The 19,819-nt window shown below is 48.9% G+C and overlaps 6 protein-coding genes across 9 annotated transcripts; 1 reads left to right on the forward strand and 5 right to left on the reverse strand.

The window, feature by feature from the left end:
* Positions 1–929: 929 nt before the first annotated feature.
* Positions 930–2,175, reverse strand: FVEG_09581 (hypothetical protein). Its single transcript, XM_018898609.1, has 4 exons — positions 1,617–2,175; positions 1,528–1,560; positions 1,426–1,471; positions 930–1,374 (listed from the first exon to the last, which is right to left on the reverse strand). Exons 1-4 carry the CDS (start codon positions 1,790–1,792, stop codon positions 1,105–1,107), a joined length of 525 nt encoding a protein of 174 aa, XP_018756525.1. The 5' UTR covers positions 1,793–2,175; the 3' UTR covers positions 930–1,104.
* A 589-nt stretch (positions 2,176–2,764) lies between these two features.
* FVEG_09580 (hypothetical protein) lies at positions 2,765–3,811 on the reverse strand (the record flags this gene model as incomplete). The annotated part of the gene is made up of 1 exon (XM_018898608.1): positions 2,765–3,811. The coding sequence occupies one exon, from the start codon at positions 3,809–3,811 to the stop codon at positions 2,765–2,767; it is 1,047 nt and encodes a 348-aa protein (XP_018756524.1).
* An 832-nt stretch (positions 3,812–4,643) lies between these two features.
* On the reverse strand, positions 4,644–5,483 carry FVEG_09579 (hypothetical protein; the record flags this gene model as incomplete). The annotated part of the gene is made up of 2 exons (XM_018898607.1): positions 4,644–5,295; positions 5,353–5,483. 2 exons carry the CDS (start codon positions 5,481–5,483, stop codon positions 4,644–4,646), a joined length of 783 nt encoding a protein of 260 aa, XP_018756523.1.
* A 970-nt stretch (positions 5,484–6,453) lies between these two features.
* On the reverse strand, positions 6,454–8,252 carry FVEG_09578 (choline-sulfatase; the record flags this gene model as incomplete). Its single annotated transcript, XM_018898606.1, has 2 exons — positions 6,454–6,601; positions 6,706–8,252. The coding sequence occupies 2 exons, from the start codon at positions 8,250–8,252 to the stop codon at positions 6,490–6,492; spliced, it is 1,659 nt and encodes a 552-aa protein (XP_018756522.1). The 3' UTR covers positions 6,454–6,489.
* Positions 8,253–10,137: 1,885 nt separating this feature from the next.
* On the forward strand, positions 10,138–18,854 carry FVEG_16618 (hypothetical protein). 3 transcript variants are annotated; one of them, XM_018905864.1, is made up of 3 exons: positions 10,138–13,721; positions 13,772–17,858; positions 17,910–18,769. In XM_018905864.1, the coding sequence occupies exon 1, from the start codon at positions 10,672–10,674 to the stop codon at positions 11,161–11,163; it is 492 nt and encodes a 163-aa protein (XP_018756521.1). In that variant the 5' UTR covers positions 10,138–10,671; the 3' UTR covers positions 11,164–13,721; positions 13,772–17,858; positions 17,910–18,769. The 3 variants fall into 3 exon arrangements, with proteins under 3 accessions (XP_018756521.1, XP_018756519.1, XP_018756520.1); XM_018905862.1 differs by having other exon boundaries at positions 13,772–18,854; XM_018905863.1 differs by having other exon boundaries at positions 10,138–13,688; positions 13,747–18,854.
* On the reverse strand, positions 12,767–19,064 carry FVEG_09577 (IQ domain-containing protein containing GTPase activating protein). Of its 2 annotated transcripts, XM_018898605.1 has the most exons (3): positions 16,831–18,998; positions 13,730–16,560; positions 12,767–13,678 (listed from the first exon to the last, which is right to left on the reverse strand). In XM_018898605.1, the coding sequence occupies exons 1-3, from the start codon at positions 18,637–18,639 to the stop codon at positions 13,294–13,296; spliced, it is 5,025 nt and encodes a 1,674-aa protein (XP_018756518.1). In that variant the 5' UTR covers positions 18,640–18,998; the 3' UTR covers positions 12,767–13,293. The 2 variants fall into 2 exon arrangements, with proteins under 2 accessions (XP_018756518.1, XP_018756517.1); XM_018898604.1 differs by having other exon boundaries at positions 13,730–19,064.
* Positions 19,065–19,819: the final 755 nt, after the last annotated feature.

A 19,819-nucleotide genomic window follows, 5' to 3' on the forward strand; every position in this document is an offset into this window, starting at 1 on the left:
TTGCGATAATATCATGGAAGTTTTAGTAAGCGCTCAAGAGACAATGCACTTCTGCAATATCATCACAAGAGAGTCAACGGAGCGGCCATCTGGGCGACCGAAATGCAGGTACAGCAAACTATCACAAAACGGTCTCTCTCACTGTGGTCTTATACCTCACGAAAAAAAGGCCATTCTCAAGCGAATTACCATGGCAAAAACATCGCGAAAAAATGCTTAGAATTCTCCATCAATAGCGAGACGCAACTGAAGCACCCCTTGTTCATCCGAGGTTTCGGGAGGGGGCCCGACCTCGCTACTTTGAGTGAATCGGCCGAAGTGCCAAGAGCCATTCAATAGGCCTCGTTCGATTACACTACCGGAAGCTAATGGATGTCAAGTTTCGAGTTGACAGCTTTTAATTAATTCATTAATTTACTTACAGAATAAGGCTGAGTCTTGAGATACGCGTGCCAATTGTAAGATAAGGACGTCAAATGCCGTTGAAAGAAACTCTTTTACTTTGTTAGTGCTCATCAAACTTACAGCGATTATATACAGGGATGATAGATGCATGTCATTATTGGTGAAAGGTTAAAGACAATGCCGTTACAAATATACGGTTACAATTTTCACAAAGGATTGTGCCATTGAACGTCTAAATAGGCAAAGTAAATTATCATGATCTTGCTAATACCTGGGTACCTAAGCAATAATAAGCCAACTAACACAGGCTCATCACCCACATACTGTATTCATTCGGTTGTTTCCCATTCCCACAATACGGCCTCAGACACAACTTCTAACGTTTGATATCTAAACACTAAGTCGAATAAAGAGCCACGAAGTATATACTAGAATTGACTAAAAACTATCCCCAACTTACCTACGTTTTTTCATACTCGTGATAGCGATTCTTCGTTTTCTTACCTACCCCAGAACAACTATCATGACTAATAAAACTCACCAAAATACAACTCATCAATTTCATACTATGAATATGCTACTCGTTTATTGCGCCTATTCCCATGATATCACCTCCCAATGCTCTCACCGAGTAACATGTTTCAACTCCAAACCCACAATCTGCCTATCAACACCCACCAACACCATCATTCATAATACTCATCCACTCATGTTATCATCACCATTCACCCCAGCAGAGCTCGAGGCCCTTTCACTAACAGGCATGTTACAACCCGAGCTTCCGACAAGATCCCCAGGCTGATCCAGCTCCTCCTGAGTTGATCCATAGTCCGTATAGCCGGACTCTTCAGAGTGCGTTTCAGATCCTTCGGGAATAGGAACCATGGCTGTCTTGGTCCAGATATGAATCGCTCGTTTCCAGTCAAGGCCATCAAGGCATCCACCTTTCACGGAGATGACGTTTTTTGACTATGTTCGGTCAGTGGGAGAATAACCCTAAGCCAAGGTGCGATTACGTACTGGTGTTGAGTGAATGAGACGAGTTCCGCACTTGCGACAGAAGTAACTGTTTGTAACGCTTAGCGCCCAGTCAAACAAACATGAGGCTTCTAAAACACCTACCAGTAAAGCTGATGTCCTGAGGCTGTAGGTCGACTATAATACCCCAAGCCAGTTAGTCCAGCTCGTAACACCAAACAGTTGTTTCCTACCTGTAAACGCTCAGTAGGTCTGTGTCAGGCAGCTCAAATCGAGGAAAGATGGCAGAAGTGCCAAATGCTGAACCAGTCTGCCGTCTGCAAGCATCGCAGTGGCAGATGTAGAGCGCCAGAGGCTGAGGGAGGGGAGTCTTGAAGGTCACTGAACCACATTGACACCTGGCCTCCATGGTTGCGAACGAGAGAACGATTCAACTGAACGGCGAGACGACGAGTTTCAATGGTGACGAAATTCGTAAGCAGAGTTTCGATCCTCAGTGTAAAACGCCGTTTCGCAACACACGAAACTCGAGGTGGAGGTTTCAATACTGCGCCGTCGTGTGGAGGCGGGGTTCAGTAATCGCCAATTGGATGCCAACTTGAACAAAAAGAATGAGGCTTGAAGGATTCAACTTGATTCAAAACAACATTTATAAAGAAGAAACACAAACGGAGTATTACTAACACAGTAGAACAAAAAGTCTCGCCCCGTTATCGCTCAGAGATAAAAGAAAGCTTGACTCCGCGTTTGCAGTGCTACTACAGTACGTGACTCATGCGGCACAGTCTGGCGAGACTCGCGCGAAGTCACATGGGGTACAAAGACGTCCTAATTATTGTCCCGGGCTTACTACAGAGCCATTTGCTTATCTTATGTAATTATTATTGTTATTCATCGTCACTTTTTTCTTATCTTGTTCGTGGATATCCTCGACATTTAGCCTATATATGCCTCGAATAGCCTCGGATTTGCTACTGTATGCGGTGTGGTAGCAGCCTTTGTTCTGGGTGTTACACTTGACTTTGTGGAACGGTCGTCAACGGTCAGATGTTGAAACTTCAGGTTGGCATTGGATTGGGCTATTTCCAATCGGACAAGCCAAAGTGTTGTGTTTCTTGTGGCGTCTTCCTGTTACCGGAGTATCTATAATATCATTTCCATGGCACAATGGGCATCAATAGGTTATAGAGGGCAGAAACGGCATTTGAAGATATAGCATTCTCAGTGTAGTACAAAAGCCAATACTATGCAGCCCCTAACTCAATTTCGTATGCTTCAACTCCATAACACAGTACCATACCAATGCTAATGCAGATAAACTATCTTGGCCAGTAAAAACCCCAAAGGCATAACTCATGATCCATCATTCCCACGCAAACAACTATGCACGAGCTCTTGTAGCCCTTTCCGCTATCAAATTGTTTGCCATAGCCTCCGTGATAGCTCCGACTTCAGTCTCTGGGTTTCTCCATCTTACCTCACTCTTGATCCATTCCATCTTCTCCTGTACCTTTTTAGTACACACAACCACAGTCCTTCCCAGTCCTGCATCCCTCAACTCTGTTTGCAAGGTCTCACACCACTCGAGTTTGTCCACGTCGCTCAGCTCTCTCGCCACAACCTCCATCTCAACCCTCTCCAGTCGTTCCATCAGTGCAAGTCCCTCGCCGACCCATCGCCGTGCCGCTTCGGCCCTGCGCTCCACTCCGCCTCCGAACTCTGGGCCTGTCACTACCGATGTACTCGCTCCGAGAACCATCTTCATCCGAAGTCCTCTGACTCCGGATGCCCATTCAGTACACAAGGCGCGCCATTCCTCACGGCCTGCACCTCCGACCACGACGTCTCGTGCAAGTACTTCTAGTCGAACATAGCGGAGAGAACCTCGCTGCCATGGAGCTAGGGCTCGAGTGAAGGCACGGGCGGCCCAGAGGCCTGATGCGAACCAGTTTACAAAGACAAACTCGTTCTGTGTGAACGGTAAAAGGCGTGCTTCGCTGTAAATCTGGCGATTCGTGCGAAGGAGGCTGGTAGGAAGACCCGAGAGGGGACGAAATGGTGACAGTAGCCCTAGGTCTTTTTGCTCGTCACGGTTTGTTTTATCCTCTTCACTTGCAGTGTCTGCATCAACTCTGTGGAGAATGTATTGACAATGCACTGGGGTTGGATACCACGGTGCAAGCTGTGCGTGGCGAACTGGACACATGAGGTGAAGCCAGTGGTAGATATTAAGTCGAATTTCAAGGGGCAATGACAGGAAAGCGAGTTTGTTATCAGCTTTCTCGGTCGCAAAGCACGGCATCGTGCGTGGTACGACTTCATCGATCGGCAAGATTTCCAGGTACGGTTGAGACGCTTCTGGGATACGGCGATATGTACTAGGAGGCATACCAGCGCCGTGGCACCATATCTTATAAGAAGCCGCCATCACTGCGCGTGATTGTGTGAAGATGGCAGCTCAGGGAGTGATGATGAGGAGATGATGTTGAGCCCAGCTTCTCCTCACAGCTGTATAAGTAGGTAGCCCGCCCATCATGTCTCCAATATTCGGTAGTGCCAGAAAGCACAACGCTCAGATAAGGTTATCAATTGTCCCGATATTTTTCTCAATGCCACAGTCTCGTGAGCTCAAGCCATGCGCTGTCAAAAACGCGGGGAATGAGTAGCTTTGACGCTGAGGACGTTTGAGTGACGACATGGCTGAGCATGGCGACGAATGATTGATGCAGATGCACGCGCGAATCGGCCACAGCCGTCTTCAGGTCAGCTTACTGGACAACCTGGGCTTGGCGCGATGAAGCTCTCTCTAGCTTGAAGCTAATATCTATATAGAACTGAGGATGAGGATTGGAATGAGGTCAGCTTAGAATACCAATTGGTTTCAACGTCCCCAACTCAAGCTGAGATGTCTTGTCCTCAGTCTGGTCATGAAGCAAAGTGCCGAGAGGTTCGTACAGAGTATTGTGGAGAAGTGTCGCAATAAGACTGTATAAACTGTACAATGCACTGCTTTCAAACTGTATAAATAGTCGAAGGAATGCATTGGGACTCAGAAGACCGTCTCTGATCGCCGACTAGATACTGCTATCTTAACGCATCAGACCTAAACAGCCGTCAGCTTATCTCACTACTAACTGGGTATATCAACACCAAACCACTCATTCGTAATCCCTCGAAAAAGCCTTCAAGCTAACGTAGTTTGCCAGCATAACGGCAGAATGCCACTACGCCTCTGGCTCCGACCACGGATCAGTTGCTCATCAAGCAACCAAACCTTGCTGAGGCTGTTGCTGCTGTTGGTCACTGGGTGGTATGTTGATACCTTGGAGCCCCTTGTAGACGTCCACTTTGCGCTCATACTCGACGTTGCGCGGCACCTCAAAGTCTCCCCGTGCCGCAAACCAAAGCAACGTCTCTGGTTCTGCTCCTCGCACCTTGACTTCCGGGATATCTGGCTTCTCTGGCTCATCATCATCATCCTCTTCGTCGCCTTCCTCCTCGTCCTCCTCTTCTTCATCGTCATCTATAGGCCTTCGTAGACCAGTGCGTACGTTCTTAACTCCATTTGCACGTTCTTCCGCCGTATAGGGATCGCTGTTTTCTGTCGATATGAAATGAATTACCCGGTCCGAGAGCCAACTTCGCAATTCGCGCCAGATTTGTTCTAGAGATTCCAGACCCTCGGGTGTAGCGAGTCGTGCTGTTTCAAGACCTTGACTGACAAATTCTTCGACGTCGGGTTCGAGTTTCTTGCGTAGGAGTTGGAGAAGCACGTTTTCTTGAGTTCGGCCTGGGTAGTTCGTCGAGGGTCTGATGGCCATGCGATTGAAGAGGTCTGCATTTTCGTTCGTGCTCTCTAGGAGCGACTTGAGGTTCTTTTGAAGAATCTTGGCTGAAGCTTGAATTGACTTTCTATTGGTATTTATTAGCTACTGTCTCATGATGGCGCACTGCGGTGTAGACACATACGGAGGTGGCAGAGGGTTGCTCATGAGTAGATCCTGCCTGAAGCTCTGCACGCTGCTGGATAGCTGAGCTACCTTGCTCAGTGTCTGCTCAAGGGCTTTGAGCTCATCGTCATCCAGATTAAGAGTGGCCATGATGCCTTCGCCGGAAGTGGTGGGACGTAGATGGTTGTTTCTGCTGGTCGTGAATGGTTTGTAGTTGACGAACGATGCTACAAAAATATGCGATATTGATAGCGTATACTACACCAAAGGTAGCAAGCTCCTGATGCTTGGTAATTAAAGTGTTGGATGTTTGTAACAGAAATTCAGGTTTGACGCGGGGCATTTCAAAGCTTCCAGAACAAAGCGCGTCCCTCACCGTGTGTTCACCGAGCTCGGTGTAGCGGAGCTTCCCCAAAAGCTGAGCTCAAATATCAAGCCTGGCAGTTCAGGCACGAAAGCCTCCCCTTATATCACCACCCTACTCCGTACGGAACTTTTTTTTTAATACAACACCTAGACCCTGAAACAAGCGGAGATCTCTCCACTCACCCCAGATTCTGATAATTTCATCAACGTCATGGGCCATGTTGCGACATGAGCGCCAAAATCACACAATCTGCGCTTACCTGACAAGCTCCGTGGATGCCGCCGTAACGACGTCGATCTCACAGGGCGATCGGCCGCATCGGGCCCGGAAACCGACACTCCGCTGTTTAGGAGGATGACATTTGTGATATTGTTGGAATTGCGAATGATTTGGATATCCAAGTTATTGGCTGGATGTTTCTTGCAGCTCATGGTGATCTGATAATACCTAACGATACTGATTGATAATCGTCACAAACAGCTGCTTGCCTGATATCAGCTTGATGTTGCTGAAAGCTTCTAGGCTACAGAATTAGATTGACTGGTAGACAGGTAGGCCGAAAGGTGCAATAAAAGTTCTTAAGCTCATTATAGTTTCATTCAATCAATTTATGGCTTTTAATCAGTTTAAATACAAGAAATCATAGCTGGCTATGCTTGATGCGAAACAAAGAGGTCATAATTCCAACATCTTCCATGTTGTAATAACATCAAGGATAACTGCTAAAGTGAAAAACGCCGAATCAAAGGATACCTCGGTCATAGCTCATCAGTGTTTGGGGTGTGAAATTTAGCTGTTGCGAACATGGGATACGGCCTTGCTCTCGTATCCATTGGCATCAACAAATGGATAACGAGCTCGGCGTTCCAGATCATCAAGAGGGATGGTGGAGCGGATGTACCTGCGGCGTATGGCGTTAGCACGTCTTAAACTATGCGATGATGTGATTTCGTGGCTTTCCGGAGCAACGATCACTTGTGGGGAGGGTTTGGGTTATCCACTTACTTCTTCCTGCCATCATCATCGGGGTTGAAGTCCCAGCTAGTGAACTCGCCCTCCTTGAGGGCGTCCCACACAACTCGCCGTGTGCGCTGAGAAAGAAGGACCTTCTCGGTGATTTCGTCAAAGTCCCAGCGAGCATGGGCCTCGGCCTCGAACTTGTGGAAGACTTCCCTGGCTTCCTCCTGCTCGGGTGTCTGTGCTGCAATCTTTCTGAAACGGGCGAGGTTGTCCAATTCCTTGGGGTCGCGTGCAAGGTTGTAAAGTTGAGGCTCATCGGCTGGGCAGGTGATGTACTTCCAATCACCTCGTCGAATCATCATCATAGGACGAACAGTACCCTCGCCAGTGTACTCTGCGATAACAGTGTCGTGACCTTCGCGGCCTTCGAGATGCGGTAGCATGCTGATTCCATCCATTGGCAAGTAAGGCGATGGCTTAGTTCCAACCAAGTCGCAGATAGTTGGTAGAAGATCGAGAGTTGAAACGTTTTGGGTGACGCGGTGGGGAGTGAATCGCTTAGGGTAGTTGATCAGCATGGGAACTCGAACAGATGACTCGAAGTAGCTCATCTTATACCAGAGTCCACGCTCACCCAGCATGTCGCCGTGGTCGCCGCTAAAGATGACAATGGTATTCTCGGCCAGACCCGCATCCTCGAGTGTCTCAAGAAGGCGACCGATACAGTCGTCCACATAGCTCACTGAGCCGTAGTAAGCTCGCTTGGCGCGCTTGATCTGCTCCTCTGAAAAGTTTTGGTCCCAAAGGTCGCAGACCTTGAGAAGGCGTTGACTGTGGGCATCAAGGTCTTCCTTGTTCATCTTGACCTCAGGGAGAGCGATATCGACATCTTCATACAGGTTCCAGTACTTCTTGGTGATGGTGTAAGGGTCGTGAGGGTGAGTAAGCGAAACAGTCAATGCGAAAGGTCGCTTCTTGGGTCCCTCTCGAACGTGATCCCAAAGGTACTGAGTGCTCTTGAACATGACCTCCTCATCGTAGTCGAGCTGGTTGCTTCGGCCACAGGGACCGGCTTGGAGAATGGAGCTGGCGTTGTGGTACCACTCAAGGCGGGTGTCAGGCTCATCCCAGTTCACAGCCCAACCAAAGTCACCCGTGAAGATATCACTGGTAAGTCGCTGCTCGTAACCGTGAAGTTGGTCACCAATGAAGTGCATCTTGCCAGCAAGAGCAGTATGGTAACCTTTGGAACGGAGGTAGTGGGCATAAGTTGGCACATCAGAACCAATCTGGGCAGCATTGTCGTAAGCCCCAATCTTCATAGGCAGTTGACCGCTGATCAAACTCATGCGCGATGGGGCGCAGAGTGGTGAGGGGCAGTAAGCAGAGTCGAACTGAACAGCAGTTGAAGCAAGACGGTCGAGGTTTGGTGTCTTGATCTGAGAGTTGGGGTTGTACATCTTGAGTTGAGGAGCAGCCAGTTGATCGGCCATGATAAAGAGGATGTTGGGTGTCTCAGACTCTGAAGTGAGTTGAGGAGCAGCCATGCTCTCCCCGTTAGAGGGGGGGAGGGAGTTCAGATCAGGAGCCATTGTTATTTGGTTCGATTTAATGGATGGTCAAATATAAGATCTTAGTGGGAATCTCTTGAGATAGTTTGATGCTTTCAAGCACTGGAGATGGGTGTCTAGAAATGTGTGCTTGAAGAAAGAAGTATTGAAGGAGGGGAGTTTAGTGAAGAAGAGTAGAAAGGTGAAAAGTTAGTGCGAGTGAGTGGTTAAATAGATAGAGAGATATGCAGGAGGTAGGTCGAGGGGTGGAGTTTAACTAGGGTTTGTTATGGAAGTCGACTTAATGCTTCTAGCCAGCTGTAACCCGAAGCCTCGTGAGTAAGTGAATGCGGAGAGGTACTAGATTAGTCTATCAAGGGAGCAGTCTCGTGATATCCCTGTTAGGGCTATGATTCAGATCGATGAGTGAGAGCCTAGAGGAGGAGGTGGGCAATGAGCGGAGGGCACGGTACGGTACAGAGAGGCAAGGCAACACCTTGGCACACAGACACGGCGTATGCATTTATCATCTCACAGGGGTCAGTTAGAGTGGAGGAATGGGGAAATAAGTAGATCTACACGAGGGTGAGTAATGCCGTGGGCGAGCGAGCATTTGGTGGGAAATAAGAAGATAACTAATGTGAATATCCCGATGACAAGAGGCCAAAAGAGGAATAGCAACCAGTGAGGTGATTGACGCCACAAGTTTTGCAATCGAAAAGGGAGTGGGAACAATGTCTTGTCTTGTCTTGTCTCGCCTCATCTTGCCAATCTTTTTTGACTTTTAAGAGGCAGAGCAATCAGCCAGAAACAAGAGAGAACGGTCAGGTAAGGTAGGTAGGTAATTGATGTGGAGGCGGCTCATAGCGGTGGGCTTGGTTGGGTATGGGCCCACAGTAGCTTAGCTTAGCCTTAGGGGTGTGTCTCCTACGGCAACAGCAACAGCAGCAATAGCCAGGGGTTATTCCAATAAACCGTGTCCGAATTCCCATCATGCAGAAAGAGGATCTGTAGATGAGTCTAGGGGGGGCGTGTGAGGTTTTCTTCCAGAACATGGGTGCAGTAACACATGCAATTATCCGAAAGTCCACCTTATTCTTGAGGCCAACCTCGAACCCGACGTCTTGGACCAAGACTGTTTTTTTTTATCATGAACACAAATTGAGTCACGAGGATCGTGATCAACACGTATGCATTGTTCGTTCTCAGATACCCTTTTTAGGTTATCACCATCGTCAACCCCGTCGCTTGGTATCATTGTGTTTCTCCGTAGACACAATTGAATGTAATGTCTGGCTAATACACCACCATTTTACAAAAATGATGGTGTTTAGGAAAGATATGGGAAATGAGAGTCATATCACATGCTTACTTATTTACTGGCCTACCTACCCTTGCTTTGTCTATCGTTTTCTTCTTGATTCCAGTTTACGCTTCTGAGATACGGCGGCGGTATGTAGATAACCGTCTACGAAGATTCTTGAGCCAATGCCACTACACAGATGGTGCATATCCCACGTCTGTGAGACTGAGAACGCAAGATACGGGTAGAAACGTTGCACATCGGGTCCCCAAGCCCTGTTTAGGTGTATAAGTTGAGGCTCACACAAACTTAATACTTAAGTCTATTAGATTCATGCCGTGTAATACCTGTTGAGTTGTCTGTTGTCATTTGATCATCGCCAGCCAAAAAAATGAAGATCCCATTGGATCTGTTTTACTTTATGCAACTACAAGGGAATAATCTTGGCAGCGCAGGGGTTCCAAGCGACTACTCGATTCGGCCAGCACCCAACCACGATTGGCTCATCAAATTCTTGCCCAGTCCTTCCCTGGCCAAGCCCAGAACCCACAGAGATTGACAGCTGGAACTCTAGTGCAGATTTACCCCGGCCCGAGCTCTCTCTCACCTCTCTATTCTGCCTCAGACTCTCTAGGACTCTCTAGACTCTTTAGACTCTCTGCTTTATCATCCGCCTGCCGCGAAGCCACTTCTGCTCCATTCATCCCATCATGATCGAGAAGCATCATCATCATACATCATACATCGCAACCCCCTCAATAGCTCTGGATTGACAAGTCATCAGTATGTAACGCTCTCCGACAGCCTCATCTAGGCTCCTCCTGCAGCAGCAAGGACAAGATCTTTCCAACATGATATTCCATGATGGTTATCAGTCATACCTAGGCATTGGATGCATAGTGCGACCCTCATCCGTGAAACAGAAGCCATGTCTATCAACAGTCATAGCAATGTCCATGCGTCGATTCATCACATGAACCACGATCTCCGTCGCCCACATCTTGGCGCGTTCAACTTATAACATCGTCGTGATGTTGTTGATGCATCAGTCTCAACGCACGCACATGCCGGCCGTCTTACCAGTCGCCTTCATCTTCCCCACATGCACCTGTCGAAGCCCTTGTCTACTGTCGTCCCCCGTTTTGTGCAAATCCCACGATGCAGCATGCAAGCCTCAGTGATAAGGATGCGCTTCGTCCCACCATCTTTCCAGGAATCGGCCTCGATTTAGCGGGTGTAAAGGTTGTTCAAGCACCACCGTCCTCGGGTTTGAACGACGCACTGGCCCTCTTACGCCATAAGCCGGTCCCTGCATCCTTTATCTGCACTTCCTTTCACCTCCAAGGTCTCGAAAAATTCAACCTCCAAGAATTGTCTATACGGTGCATGGATATCCTACACGGTACTGTACGGCCCCGCGAACTAACCCCTCTCCCCACCGTGTCAAGTCACTGTATAGGTAATTCTCACAACCCTCACGCGATCCACAAGACGACAATCCCCTCCTGTTGCATTCATCAGCTCGCCATTCCGCCGCCCGCCACGTCCTGCGTCTGTACGCATCCGAAATGTCCGCTCTCGCTCGTTCTGACACGCACGCATTTCGTATCCTCCTCCTCCTCCCTCCCACCGGCGATGGTGTCCGTCTGACCACACGTTCGGCTAGAAATGAGAACAAGGTCAGGAAATGAGAGAACAAAGCAGAGCAATCAGCAAATATTAGACAATCGAGTATTGAAACGCCGGTTTTCGTTGTCAGTTCATGTGTTGTTTTGAGGCTATGGGAATATACGCCCAACACCGGCAAAGGCATTACTTGGGACACACCAAGCGCATTTCCCTTAGTGCCATAACGCCTTGTCAGCTTGCGATGGTGCAATCCTGGGGCCGTCAACCACTTTCCTAGCAATTTAGCCATCATGGACCATGCGCTTGCAACCTATGATCTTGTCAAAGTTAATTGATTGGAATTGGGTATCGAGTTGCCGAATATGGAGACAATCACATCTTTCCAACTCCCGATGTCGACATTGAAAATATCGGACCATTTCCTGTTCTTGAAATCCTTCAATTGACACGCCGGGTCTCCCGGCTCGATCTGTTTCATCTTTTCTACCAAGTTCCGGCCTTGTTTGCAGCAATCCTTTTGGTCCCAGCTATTTCAAGCTATCAGGGTCTGAAATGAAGGATTTGGCTGAAGTCGTTGTTCACTTCACGAGCCGCAAGTCGGCTGGACACATCTTATCAGCCCACCACGAAGAGCCGAGAAACGAAACGTTGTGTTGCACAGCACAAGAACAACTCATTAACTGCCACGCGTGCGAACTGGGAATTTTTGGTCACATTTTGTCCAGATGCATTGATGGTCGAGTCATTGAAACAAACTGCCTGAGAAACTACCCCACGGTCGTATCGAGCGAGTCCATGTCACCTCCGTCTAGGACGGGAACCAGCAGGATATGCTTATAAGCAGATTCCAGCCCAGAGTCACCTCGTCTCCTTGATTGCGCCTGGCTCTCAACTGCCATCCGAAGATGTTGGAAACATGAATGTTCGATTGGCTCCTTGTGCCAAGGGAGGGATGTTGACCAAATACCATGACTGGTAGTAATGCACCGTAGCACTTGTCCCATGTATTCCCAAAAGCTTGACCGAAGCCATGCTTATCTTTCTGTCGTCTTGACTAACCGGCCGCCAACCAAGCAAGCCGTTCTTTACCGCTCACAGACAACCCTGGCTCGAGATTACTTCTAGTTAGTTAACTTCTCGGCAAAGAACTAACCACCGAGCAAGCCTCACGCGACCATTATTTGCCAGCCATCCTCAAATTGATGGCCTATGCACATTCCTTTCCCTTCTTGTGCTTAGCCTGCTGGCTACGCCTCTGGACCCTGATACGAGCCGAATCCTCGCCCTCGTTGATCCATTCATCTATCCCCTAGCAGGTTTATCTGCTGCCTACAGTAGTTTCAGCAAGCCAAACTCCCGGAGACGTGCCTATCAAGATTGCCTCTCTTTCTCGTTGGGCTCGACTCAAGGAGAACCCTGTTAGCTTCCTCTGTTCTCCACCAAAAAGTTGTCCTGGCTGGCTCTGTCTCCTCCTGCGCAAGTTTCCGTTGAACTACTGTTAACTGGCCAATCATGGCTTAGCCTCTCCGACAGCCGATGGCCGACAACCTCTTCCCTCGAGAAGACAACTCTCTTGATGTGTGCTGACAACTCTAGGATCACAAGGACATGGAGCGAACAACGATGCGTTGAATATACAGTTCGTTATTTACTGTTTGCGGTTATTACAATACCTAGAAGATATAAAACATGAACTTTAATGACATTTCATGCATTATGCCAATCAAACTGATATCCTAACAATTCAACCCTTCCATCACATCGAGCTTCGCCTGCTTGCTGCTCGCTCATCTCTGCTCAGTCAACCATGAAGCAACAATAAGACGAATGAATACAAAAAAGCAATATCCCCTTTCCGACTTCACTCCAATGCCCTAAAATCCGTCATGAGTTGCCATATTTTACCGTCATTGTAGTGATGCACCCTGTGCGCTAACGCTCCTCCCATACAAATCAGCCTGAAAAACACCAGTACTTTGTCTGTCACACAAACACCATTTCCCATCACGCCAGTTGCAATGCTCGTCCAGTCTTTTCCCCCTTCTTCCTTGAAACATAGGTATCGTCTGACATATATCGCCTCCTATAAAGTGGTTTCGGACCATCCCTCCAGGGGCCAGCCGGTAGAAGTATAGATTACAGCCCTGCCTCTTACTGAGTTCTATAGAACTTCTTGTAGAGGAGATGCAGCAGCAGATTAACGTTGAGTTTGAGACTGCCCTCGAACAGAGTCATGAACTGATGCGCCTCGAACTGAGCCTGCAAGAGGTCCTCAATGGGCACCAGAGCACTGGCTCCGGGGATCTGGATGTGTCCTCGCGAACCCTCAAGGCTGAAGACACCTACTTCGTCACATGAGATAGTCATGTTGATCTTCTCAAAGTCGTTGATGCCACTCCATGACACCAAGACACCTTTCTCGGAGAGAGCACGCGCGCTGTACTTGTAACTGCCGAACTTGGGTACACGGCCGCTACGTTCCAGTTCACGCTGGTGGTTGTATTGCTTGGTGAAGGGTAGCAGGAACTTCTTGCGGCTATTGAAATGTTAGTCATTGTGTTACAGTAACGTTACTAAAGGTACTTACCCCTTCTTGTTCTGAAGGGTCGCCATTGCTGACTCAATGTAGTCATCGTAACTCTTGCGCTGCTGCTCGAGGTACTTGGCCTTCTCATGCAAGTTGCTCAATGTCATGCGCACACCTTCCAACTCCCGCTGTCGCTGGACCCTTCTGCGGCTCTTTGTTCGAATATCGAGTGCAATGGCGTTAAGGACATCCTGGTAGTAGTTGTGCTTGGTGATGCGTCCCAGCTTCTCAAGTCGCATGATGTTCTCTAGAGCTGTGCGCTTGAGCTCCTGGTATGTCATGCGTGTTACGTCGATCATGTTGGCATCAGAGTAGGCTCCACGAGTGTTGCTGCCAACGGAGAACTCGTCGCGAAGGAGCATGCGCCACTTGTGGTCATCCTCTGGTGAAATAGGCTTGACGAGAATTTCCAGGAGATTGGCACCAGTCTGCACACGAATAATATACAGCACGCATCGCTTGGTCTCCATAAAGAGTGCCTTGACATCAGCCTCAGGGTCGTCGACATCGTGGAGCTTGGGTGTCAAGAACATGTGGATATCTGAAGAGCCCGCAGCGTTCATCTCGTTCTCGTTGTTCTTAGCACTGCCGAGATCGTGCATGATTTCCCGCAGGACGTCGTCACGGTTGGGGCACATTGTCTGAAGCTCAGCGGCCACCAGGTTGTGAATGGAGAAGACGTCGGTCATCTTGATGTATAATGTTGGCTTGTTCTTGGCGTAAAGGTCGTTGAACTCATCAATGTCAAATGTTCTCTCGGCATCGGGCACTGCGATCAGGTCGCTGGTGATTTGGTGCAGGCGCTCAACAGACTCTGCAACAAAAGCGTTCAGGGGTTGTAGGTACACGTTCTCACCGCCGAATGGTCGGCCAGAAGCGATTTGGCTGATGACCTTGGCGACCTCGCTGAGGTTTCGCTTTTGTAGAGGGCTCAGTGCCTTCTCAATGACACCGACATTCTCAGGAGCAACAACTGCTGGTTGCAAGTAGAAGCGCCAAAGCCAGCTAGAGACAACTTGCAGAAGGTTCTCTGGGGGTTCCCGCTTGAATTGCTGTCGTAGATTCTCGAAGATCTGGTTGCAGACAAATCGAAGACCATAAGGCATCTTGTGCAGGAAGTCCTCAAGGGCGAGGAAGAATTGGTCGCAGATCTCTCGAAGATCACGCAAGTGGTCGATGAAGAGGCGGCGAGTCTCGGGGTCGCGAATAGCAACTTCTCGAGGAACATCGAGTGGCCTTTGATCAGGTCGACCGGTGGCCAACTCAGTATTGTTGATGGCCGATCGGTAGATTTGCATGGGATCACTCTCAAGATCAAGAGCAGGATCTTCCACGATGTTGTCTCTGATGAGAGGACCAAGAAGATCTCGAAGGTACTTGCGATCTCTTGGTGAGCGAGTGTAGTTGTTGAGAAGCTTAGACCAGAAGAAGTTGCCGCGGATGAAGTCCTGAACATCTCGCGCACTGACGATCTCCTCGCGAATTGATCGAGCGATCAACTTGAGCAGATAGTACTCCTCTCGTCGCTTCTGGGCATAACCGAAGAGGCTCATCATCAACAACTCAATGCGCTTGCACTCCTTCTCAGCTGTTCCTTGCTCACGAATGCGCTTGAACAGACGAGCGAGGTACTGTGGCTGTGTTTGCAAATTGAAGAAGAGTTGCTGGTAGGATTCGAGCTTCTTGCGCGAGCTCTTGTTGAGTGCTTTGAGATCAAACTGGTTGGCAGAAGACATGGAGCTGTTGGCGATGAAGTGCATTGAGTTGCCTCCATAGTTGTGTTGATGCCTCACGACTTCGTCGAGTGTAATCTTGTTCTTGACCAGAAGGGCAATCTTAATATCAAGTTGATCGATGTAGTTCTCCAGCATCTCATTCTGTCGGACTTGTTGAACGACTGTCTTGCGGATACGTTCAAACTCGATTTCTTCGTTGAAGTCAAAGTCGCTGTCGTTAAGAAGATGGACAAAGTTCTTGACGGCGTTGACTGGAGGGTTCTTTCCAGTGGTCAAGCTCTTGTAAGCCTCGCCTTGAACCTTGGCACGGACAAAACTCTGGATCTTGATGACCTTTTGCATGTTCTCGTTGTAGAAACGCTTCTTCTCCTCAAATCGAGCCCTTACGATGAAACCTCGGGCTGCGGTCTGGAAGGCAACGATACATTCCTCCTCTTGCTCCAATTCAGCCATAATATCCTCAACTCTAGCACGCTCCATCATGGCTCTTAGGATGCTCTGGAGATCAATGATCTTAGGGGTATGAGATTCAAGCTCGTCGAGGAACGCCTGGTGCTGCTGGCGGTACAGGAATCCCCGAACGTTGCCCTGGAGGGCTGTGACCTGAGATTCTTGCTCCTCGAGCTGTTCAAGGATGGCTGCAACTCTTTGGCGCTCAAGCATGGCCCTAATAAGACCTTGAAGGCCAATGAATGCAGGTTCGTTCTCCTTAAGAGCATCGAGAGTATCGGCAACATCTCTCCTCACAGCAGCGGCGCGAACAAAGGCTTGAAGTTGCTCAACACCAGTCGTGTGCTTTTTGAGCTCAGCTCTTAATGTCTTGTCGTCTTTGCGAGCGCGGAGTCCACGGGCAAAAGCTTGAAGTCGTTCTACTGCTGGGGCGTGTTGGCCAAGTTCAGTTCGTAGTGCCTGATCATTCTGGCGAACACACAGTCCGCGAGCAAGAGCCTGGAGCTGCTCAATCGCGGGGCTATGCTTGTTGAGCTCAGATCTTAGAGCCATGTCGTCCTGGCGAGCGCGGAATCCACGGGCAAAGGCCTGTAGCTTCTTCCATTGGGGTCCAAAGGAGCGTAGATGCTGCTGCTCGCGGTTGACCTGAGTTCTAGTCAGCAAAGCCCTGGCCGCTGCCTGCAGGTCAACAATCGCTGGGGATTCCGCCTCCAACTCTTCAAGATCCTGGTCGACTTTGCCTCTTAGCAAAGCTCCACGGGCTGCTGCTTGCAGCTTCTCGACAATACCGGAAGATTTCTTAGTCTCTTGGTATTGCGCAACATGGTTCTTGCGGGCCAAAAAGCCCCTGGAGATTGCTTGGATCTCCCTGATGGGCCCTCTACATTTCGCAAGCTGAGCAGTCACATTTCGTACCTGGTTTCGAGCCTTGTTGGCCCTGATCATGGTTTGCAACTCCAAAATATCGGGCTCGAGCGCTTCCAGGATCTGGTCGCGTCGATCCAACCTTCGTCGTGCCAGGAATCCACGTGCTGAGCTCTGCAGTTGGATAGCAAAGCGCTTCATCTGCAGTCGATAGTCCATAATTTGTCGTGTAAAGTCTCCTCGGATGCGAGATTGGAGGTCTATTAACCACTCCTCCTCATCCCAGAGGGTCTGCATAGTCTCACCAAGCTTAACACGAAGAAGAGCACCTCGGATTTGTGCTTGCATATCAACGATGGACTCTTCGTTCTCCCTCAACTCCCTTTCGATCCTTTCCTCCTCAGTCTCTTCTGGTTCAGGCTCGGGCTCAGGAACACCAAAGTCAGCACTCATATTTCCGAAACTAGGCATTGTAACGCCGAGCTTATCAAGACCCTTCTGCATAGCTTCCAGTTCATGATGTTCGAATTCAAGCTGACCGACGAGGTTGCCTATCCTGAAGTCGACTATACCCTTGCGGAATAGAAGCCAACTCAGAGCGTGAATACAGTAGATGACCTTGGGAATGTTCTTTTTCTCGTATAGATCAATCAGCTCGAAACGGAACAAGTCGGGCAGCTCAACCTCGTCAAGGTATCGGAAGAATATAGCAATATTGTCGGAGTGTCGATATTGGAGCCTGGGGTGTTGGAAGATTCGGTAACGCCGATCTGGGTTTAGAGCTTCGACCACTTCTGCAAGCGTGACACCGTCACGGAGCGCCTCCTCAAGCTCAACAATGGGAGGTATAGATTTATGGATGACATCCTCAATCCATTCCTTGGCTTCACCAATATGGCAAAGGTATTCGTAGGCTTGAAGGAACTGGCGCTGTTTGTCCATCCAGTTGCGCCCTTCCCAACTGTAGCCAGTGGACTTCTGGCTTTGGCCGCCATTGCTCCTATCAGCTCGTTGCAATCTTCGTCGACCGCGCAAGCCAACAACTTCTTGCGCTGGTGAGGTAATGGTAAAGTCTTCAGGTGAGTCAGACGATACGAGACGCGAAAGTGTCCTTAATTGACTCGTGGAAGACTTGCCCAGTCCTTCCAACTCATCCCGAGCTATGTGCGTGCTATGCAAATGATGGGGTGATGAAGGAGCTTGGGTGGCTTCTGGTGGCAGAAACGAGTCGGATCGAGTGAGCAGCATAGAATTTGGTCGCATCGGTAGCGGGCGAGAAGGCGATGACGTTTTTACTGGCGACGTCTTGATTGGTGAGGTTGATGTTTTTGTTGGCGACGAGTGGCCATCAATGTGCGCCATTGACAGTTTGCCAATATCGACGCTCTTACCGCGATCATGGCGAGGAACTGCATGGGGAGGCGTTGAAGGAGGCGTGGATGCTGGAGCCTGTGGGAGTGGACGAAGAGAATGCCGAGCTGAGCTATAGATATTTTCGGGGGCTTTCTTTGAGGTCATATTTTCCCCAGCTTCAAAAGTCTTTGCTCTTGCCCTGACATCGCTCTGCGCTCGCTTGTGGCCATGCACTGTAGTTCCGTAACCAGCTGAACTAGAGGCGGACGTATATTGACTATTGAGGCTGTGGTCTGAGGCGTGGGAGTAGCCCGATGAAGCGGAGGATGACGTTGTCGAGGGGAAGCGGTTGAGGATAGAGGGCGAGATGTTGGAGTTGGAGGCGAAGTCGATTGTAAGCGACTGGCGGAGAGGTCGCAGATGCTGATGAGATTGTGGTTGCGATTGCGATTGCGATTGGCTTGGAGATTGGTGTTGAGTTTGAAAGTAATGAGTACGGGACGACATTGTTCAAGTCTTTTAAGAAGGGAGTCGCTGGCCAAGCCCGCAAACTCTTGTCTCGTCTTTTCTTGATTTTGTCTTTGGAGTCTCTGCTCAGGAACGTAGTGAATCGATTTTCCGTCTGTGACGTTAACGCATTGTCTCGAGCGTTGCTCGGCTTCGTCTCGTCAGAGGAATGCTGTATCAAGGCGTAGCGGCTTGGAATCCTTCAAGATCCAAGACAAGCTGAATTATGTGCAGCAGATAAAGTGTAAAAGCGAAAAAAAAAAAAACACCAAAGTCAAGGTGTTGTAGGATCAAAGAATAGGTAAGATGCTAGCGCCCAATACAAGCAGCGCAAATGCCGTCACTTTGTTCTTGTGACGAGACAATAAGACGAGTTTATGCCCAAGAAAATGAACTCTAGCACCTATGGGATGCTATAGCGAGCGAGTGAGCGTCAGGGCACCCGATGGCGGGGCGTTGGATTTGCCGGAGTAAACAAAACAACGGGCAACCGCCCAGCAACGGCCTCCATGCCTAGTCCCGATTGGTGACATGCGGCTGATGATCCGCTTTTATGTCTGTCTGGTTTATCCTTGCAAAGTCTCTCATTTGTTCAACATGGTCAGTTTTATGCGGTTCAGAAGCAGCTATTATGCGCTGTGAAGTGTTCTTCTCTACGTGTGGTCTTTCAATTGATATTTGCATACATGAACAAGTGAATATCATGAGTAAATTTGAGTTGTGTTGTTTATTTACTGTTCTGTATCAAGTAGACTCCAGCTCCCCTTGCAGATCTAGTGTCACAGCTCTCCAGGTCGTCAATCAAAACAAGCAAAACTCCATATTGTGGATGCTCAGCCTGTATCTAACGAAGTTTATTGCCAGATTGGTAGTCTAAACAGGTCAAAGCATCATCAGTCCACAATTGGTCAACTTGTTGAGTGTTGGAGATCCTGGCTCAAGCAAGGATGTTGGTTTTACGGATACGCATGGGTTGGTCGCTCTGCTACCCTAGAGCCATGGATCGCCATATATGTAAGTCTCCTCGGCTGATGCTTGTTTCTTGACACCTACCAGGATTGGTAAAAACGAGGTACGCTTCAATTCCAATGCGATAAGCTTAACATACCATGAAAAATATACATATATACAGAGGTAGTCAATGCTACTGTAGATCAAAGACGGGTTGCGACCTCACGAG

The sequence above is a fragment of the Fusarium verticillioides genome, chromosome 1 (genome assembly GCF_000149555.1).
Source record: "Fusarium verticillioides 7600 chromosome 1, whole genome shotgun sequence".
NCBI classification, from domain to species: Eukaryota; Fungi; Ascomycota; class Sordariomycetes; order Hypocreales; family Nectriaceae; genus Fusarium; species Fusarium verticillioides.

Excerpts from the sequence above, each read along its gene's own strand:
- FVEG_09581 (XM_018898609.1), bottom strand. The coding sequence starts at position 1,792 with ATGGAGGCCAGGTGTCAATGTGGTTCAGTGACCTTCAAGACTCCCCTC. Across the intron at positions 1,561-1,616 it reads GACCTACTGAGCGTTTACAG|TCGACCTACAGCCTCAGGAC; the intron begins GTAGGAAACAAC and ends GGGGTATTATAG. Across the intron at positions 1,472-1,527 it reads TCAGGACATCAGCTTTACTG|TTACTTCTGTCGCAAGTGCG; the intron begins GTAGGTGTTTTA and ends CGTTACAAACAG.
- FVEG_16618 (XM_018905862.1), top strand. The coding sequence starts at position 10,672 with ATGCAGCATGCAAGCCTCAGTGATAAGGATGCGCTTCGTCCCACCATC.
- FVEG_09577 (XM_018898604.1), bottom strand. The coding sequence starts at position 18,639 with ATGTCGTCCCGTACTCATTACTTTCAAACTCAACACCAATCTCCAAGC. Across the intron at positions 13,679-13,729 it reads ACCCTTCAGAACAAGAAGGG|CCGCAAGAAGTTCCTGCTAC; the intron begins GTAAGTACCTTT and ends ACATTTCAATAG.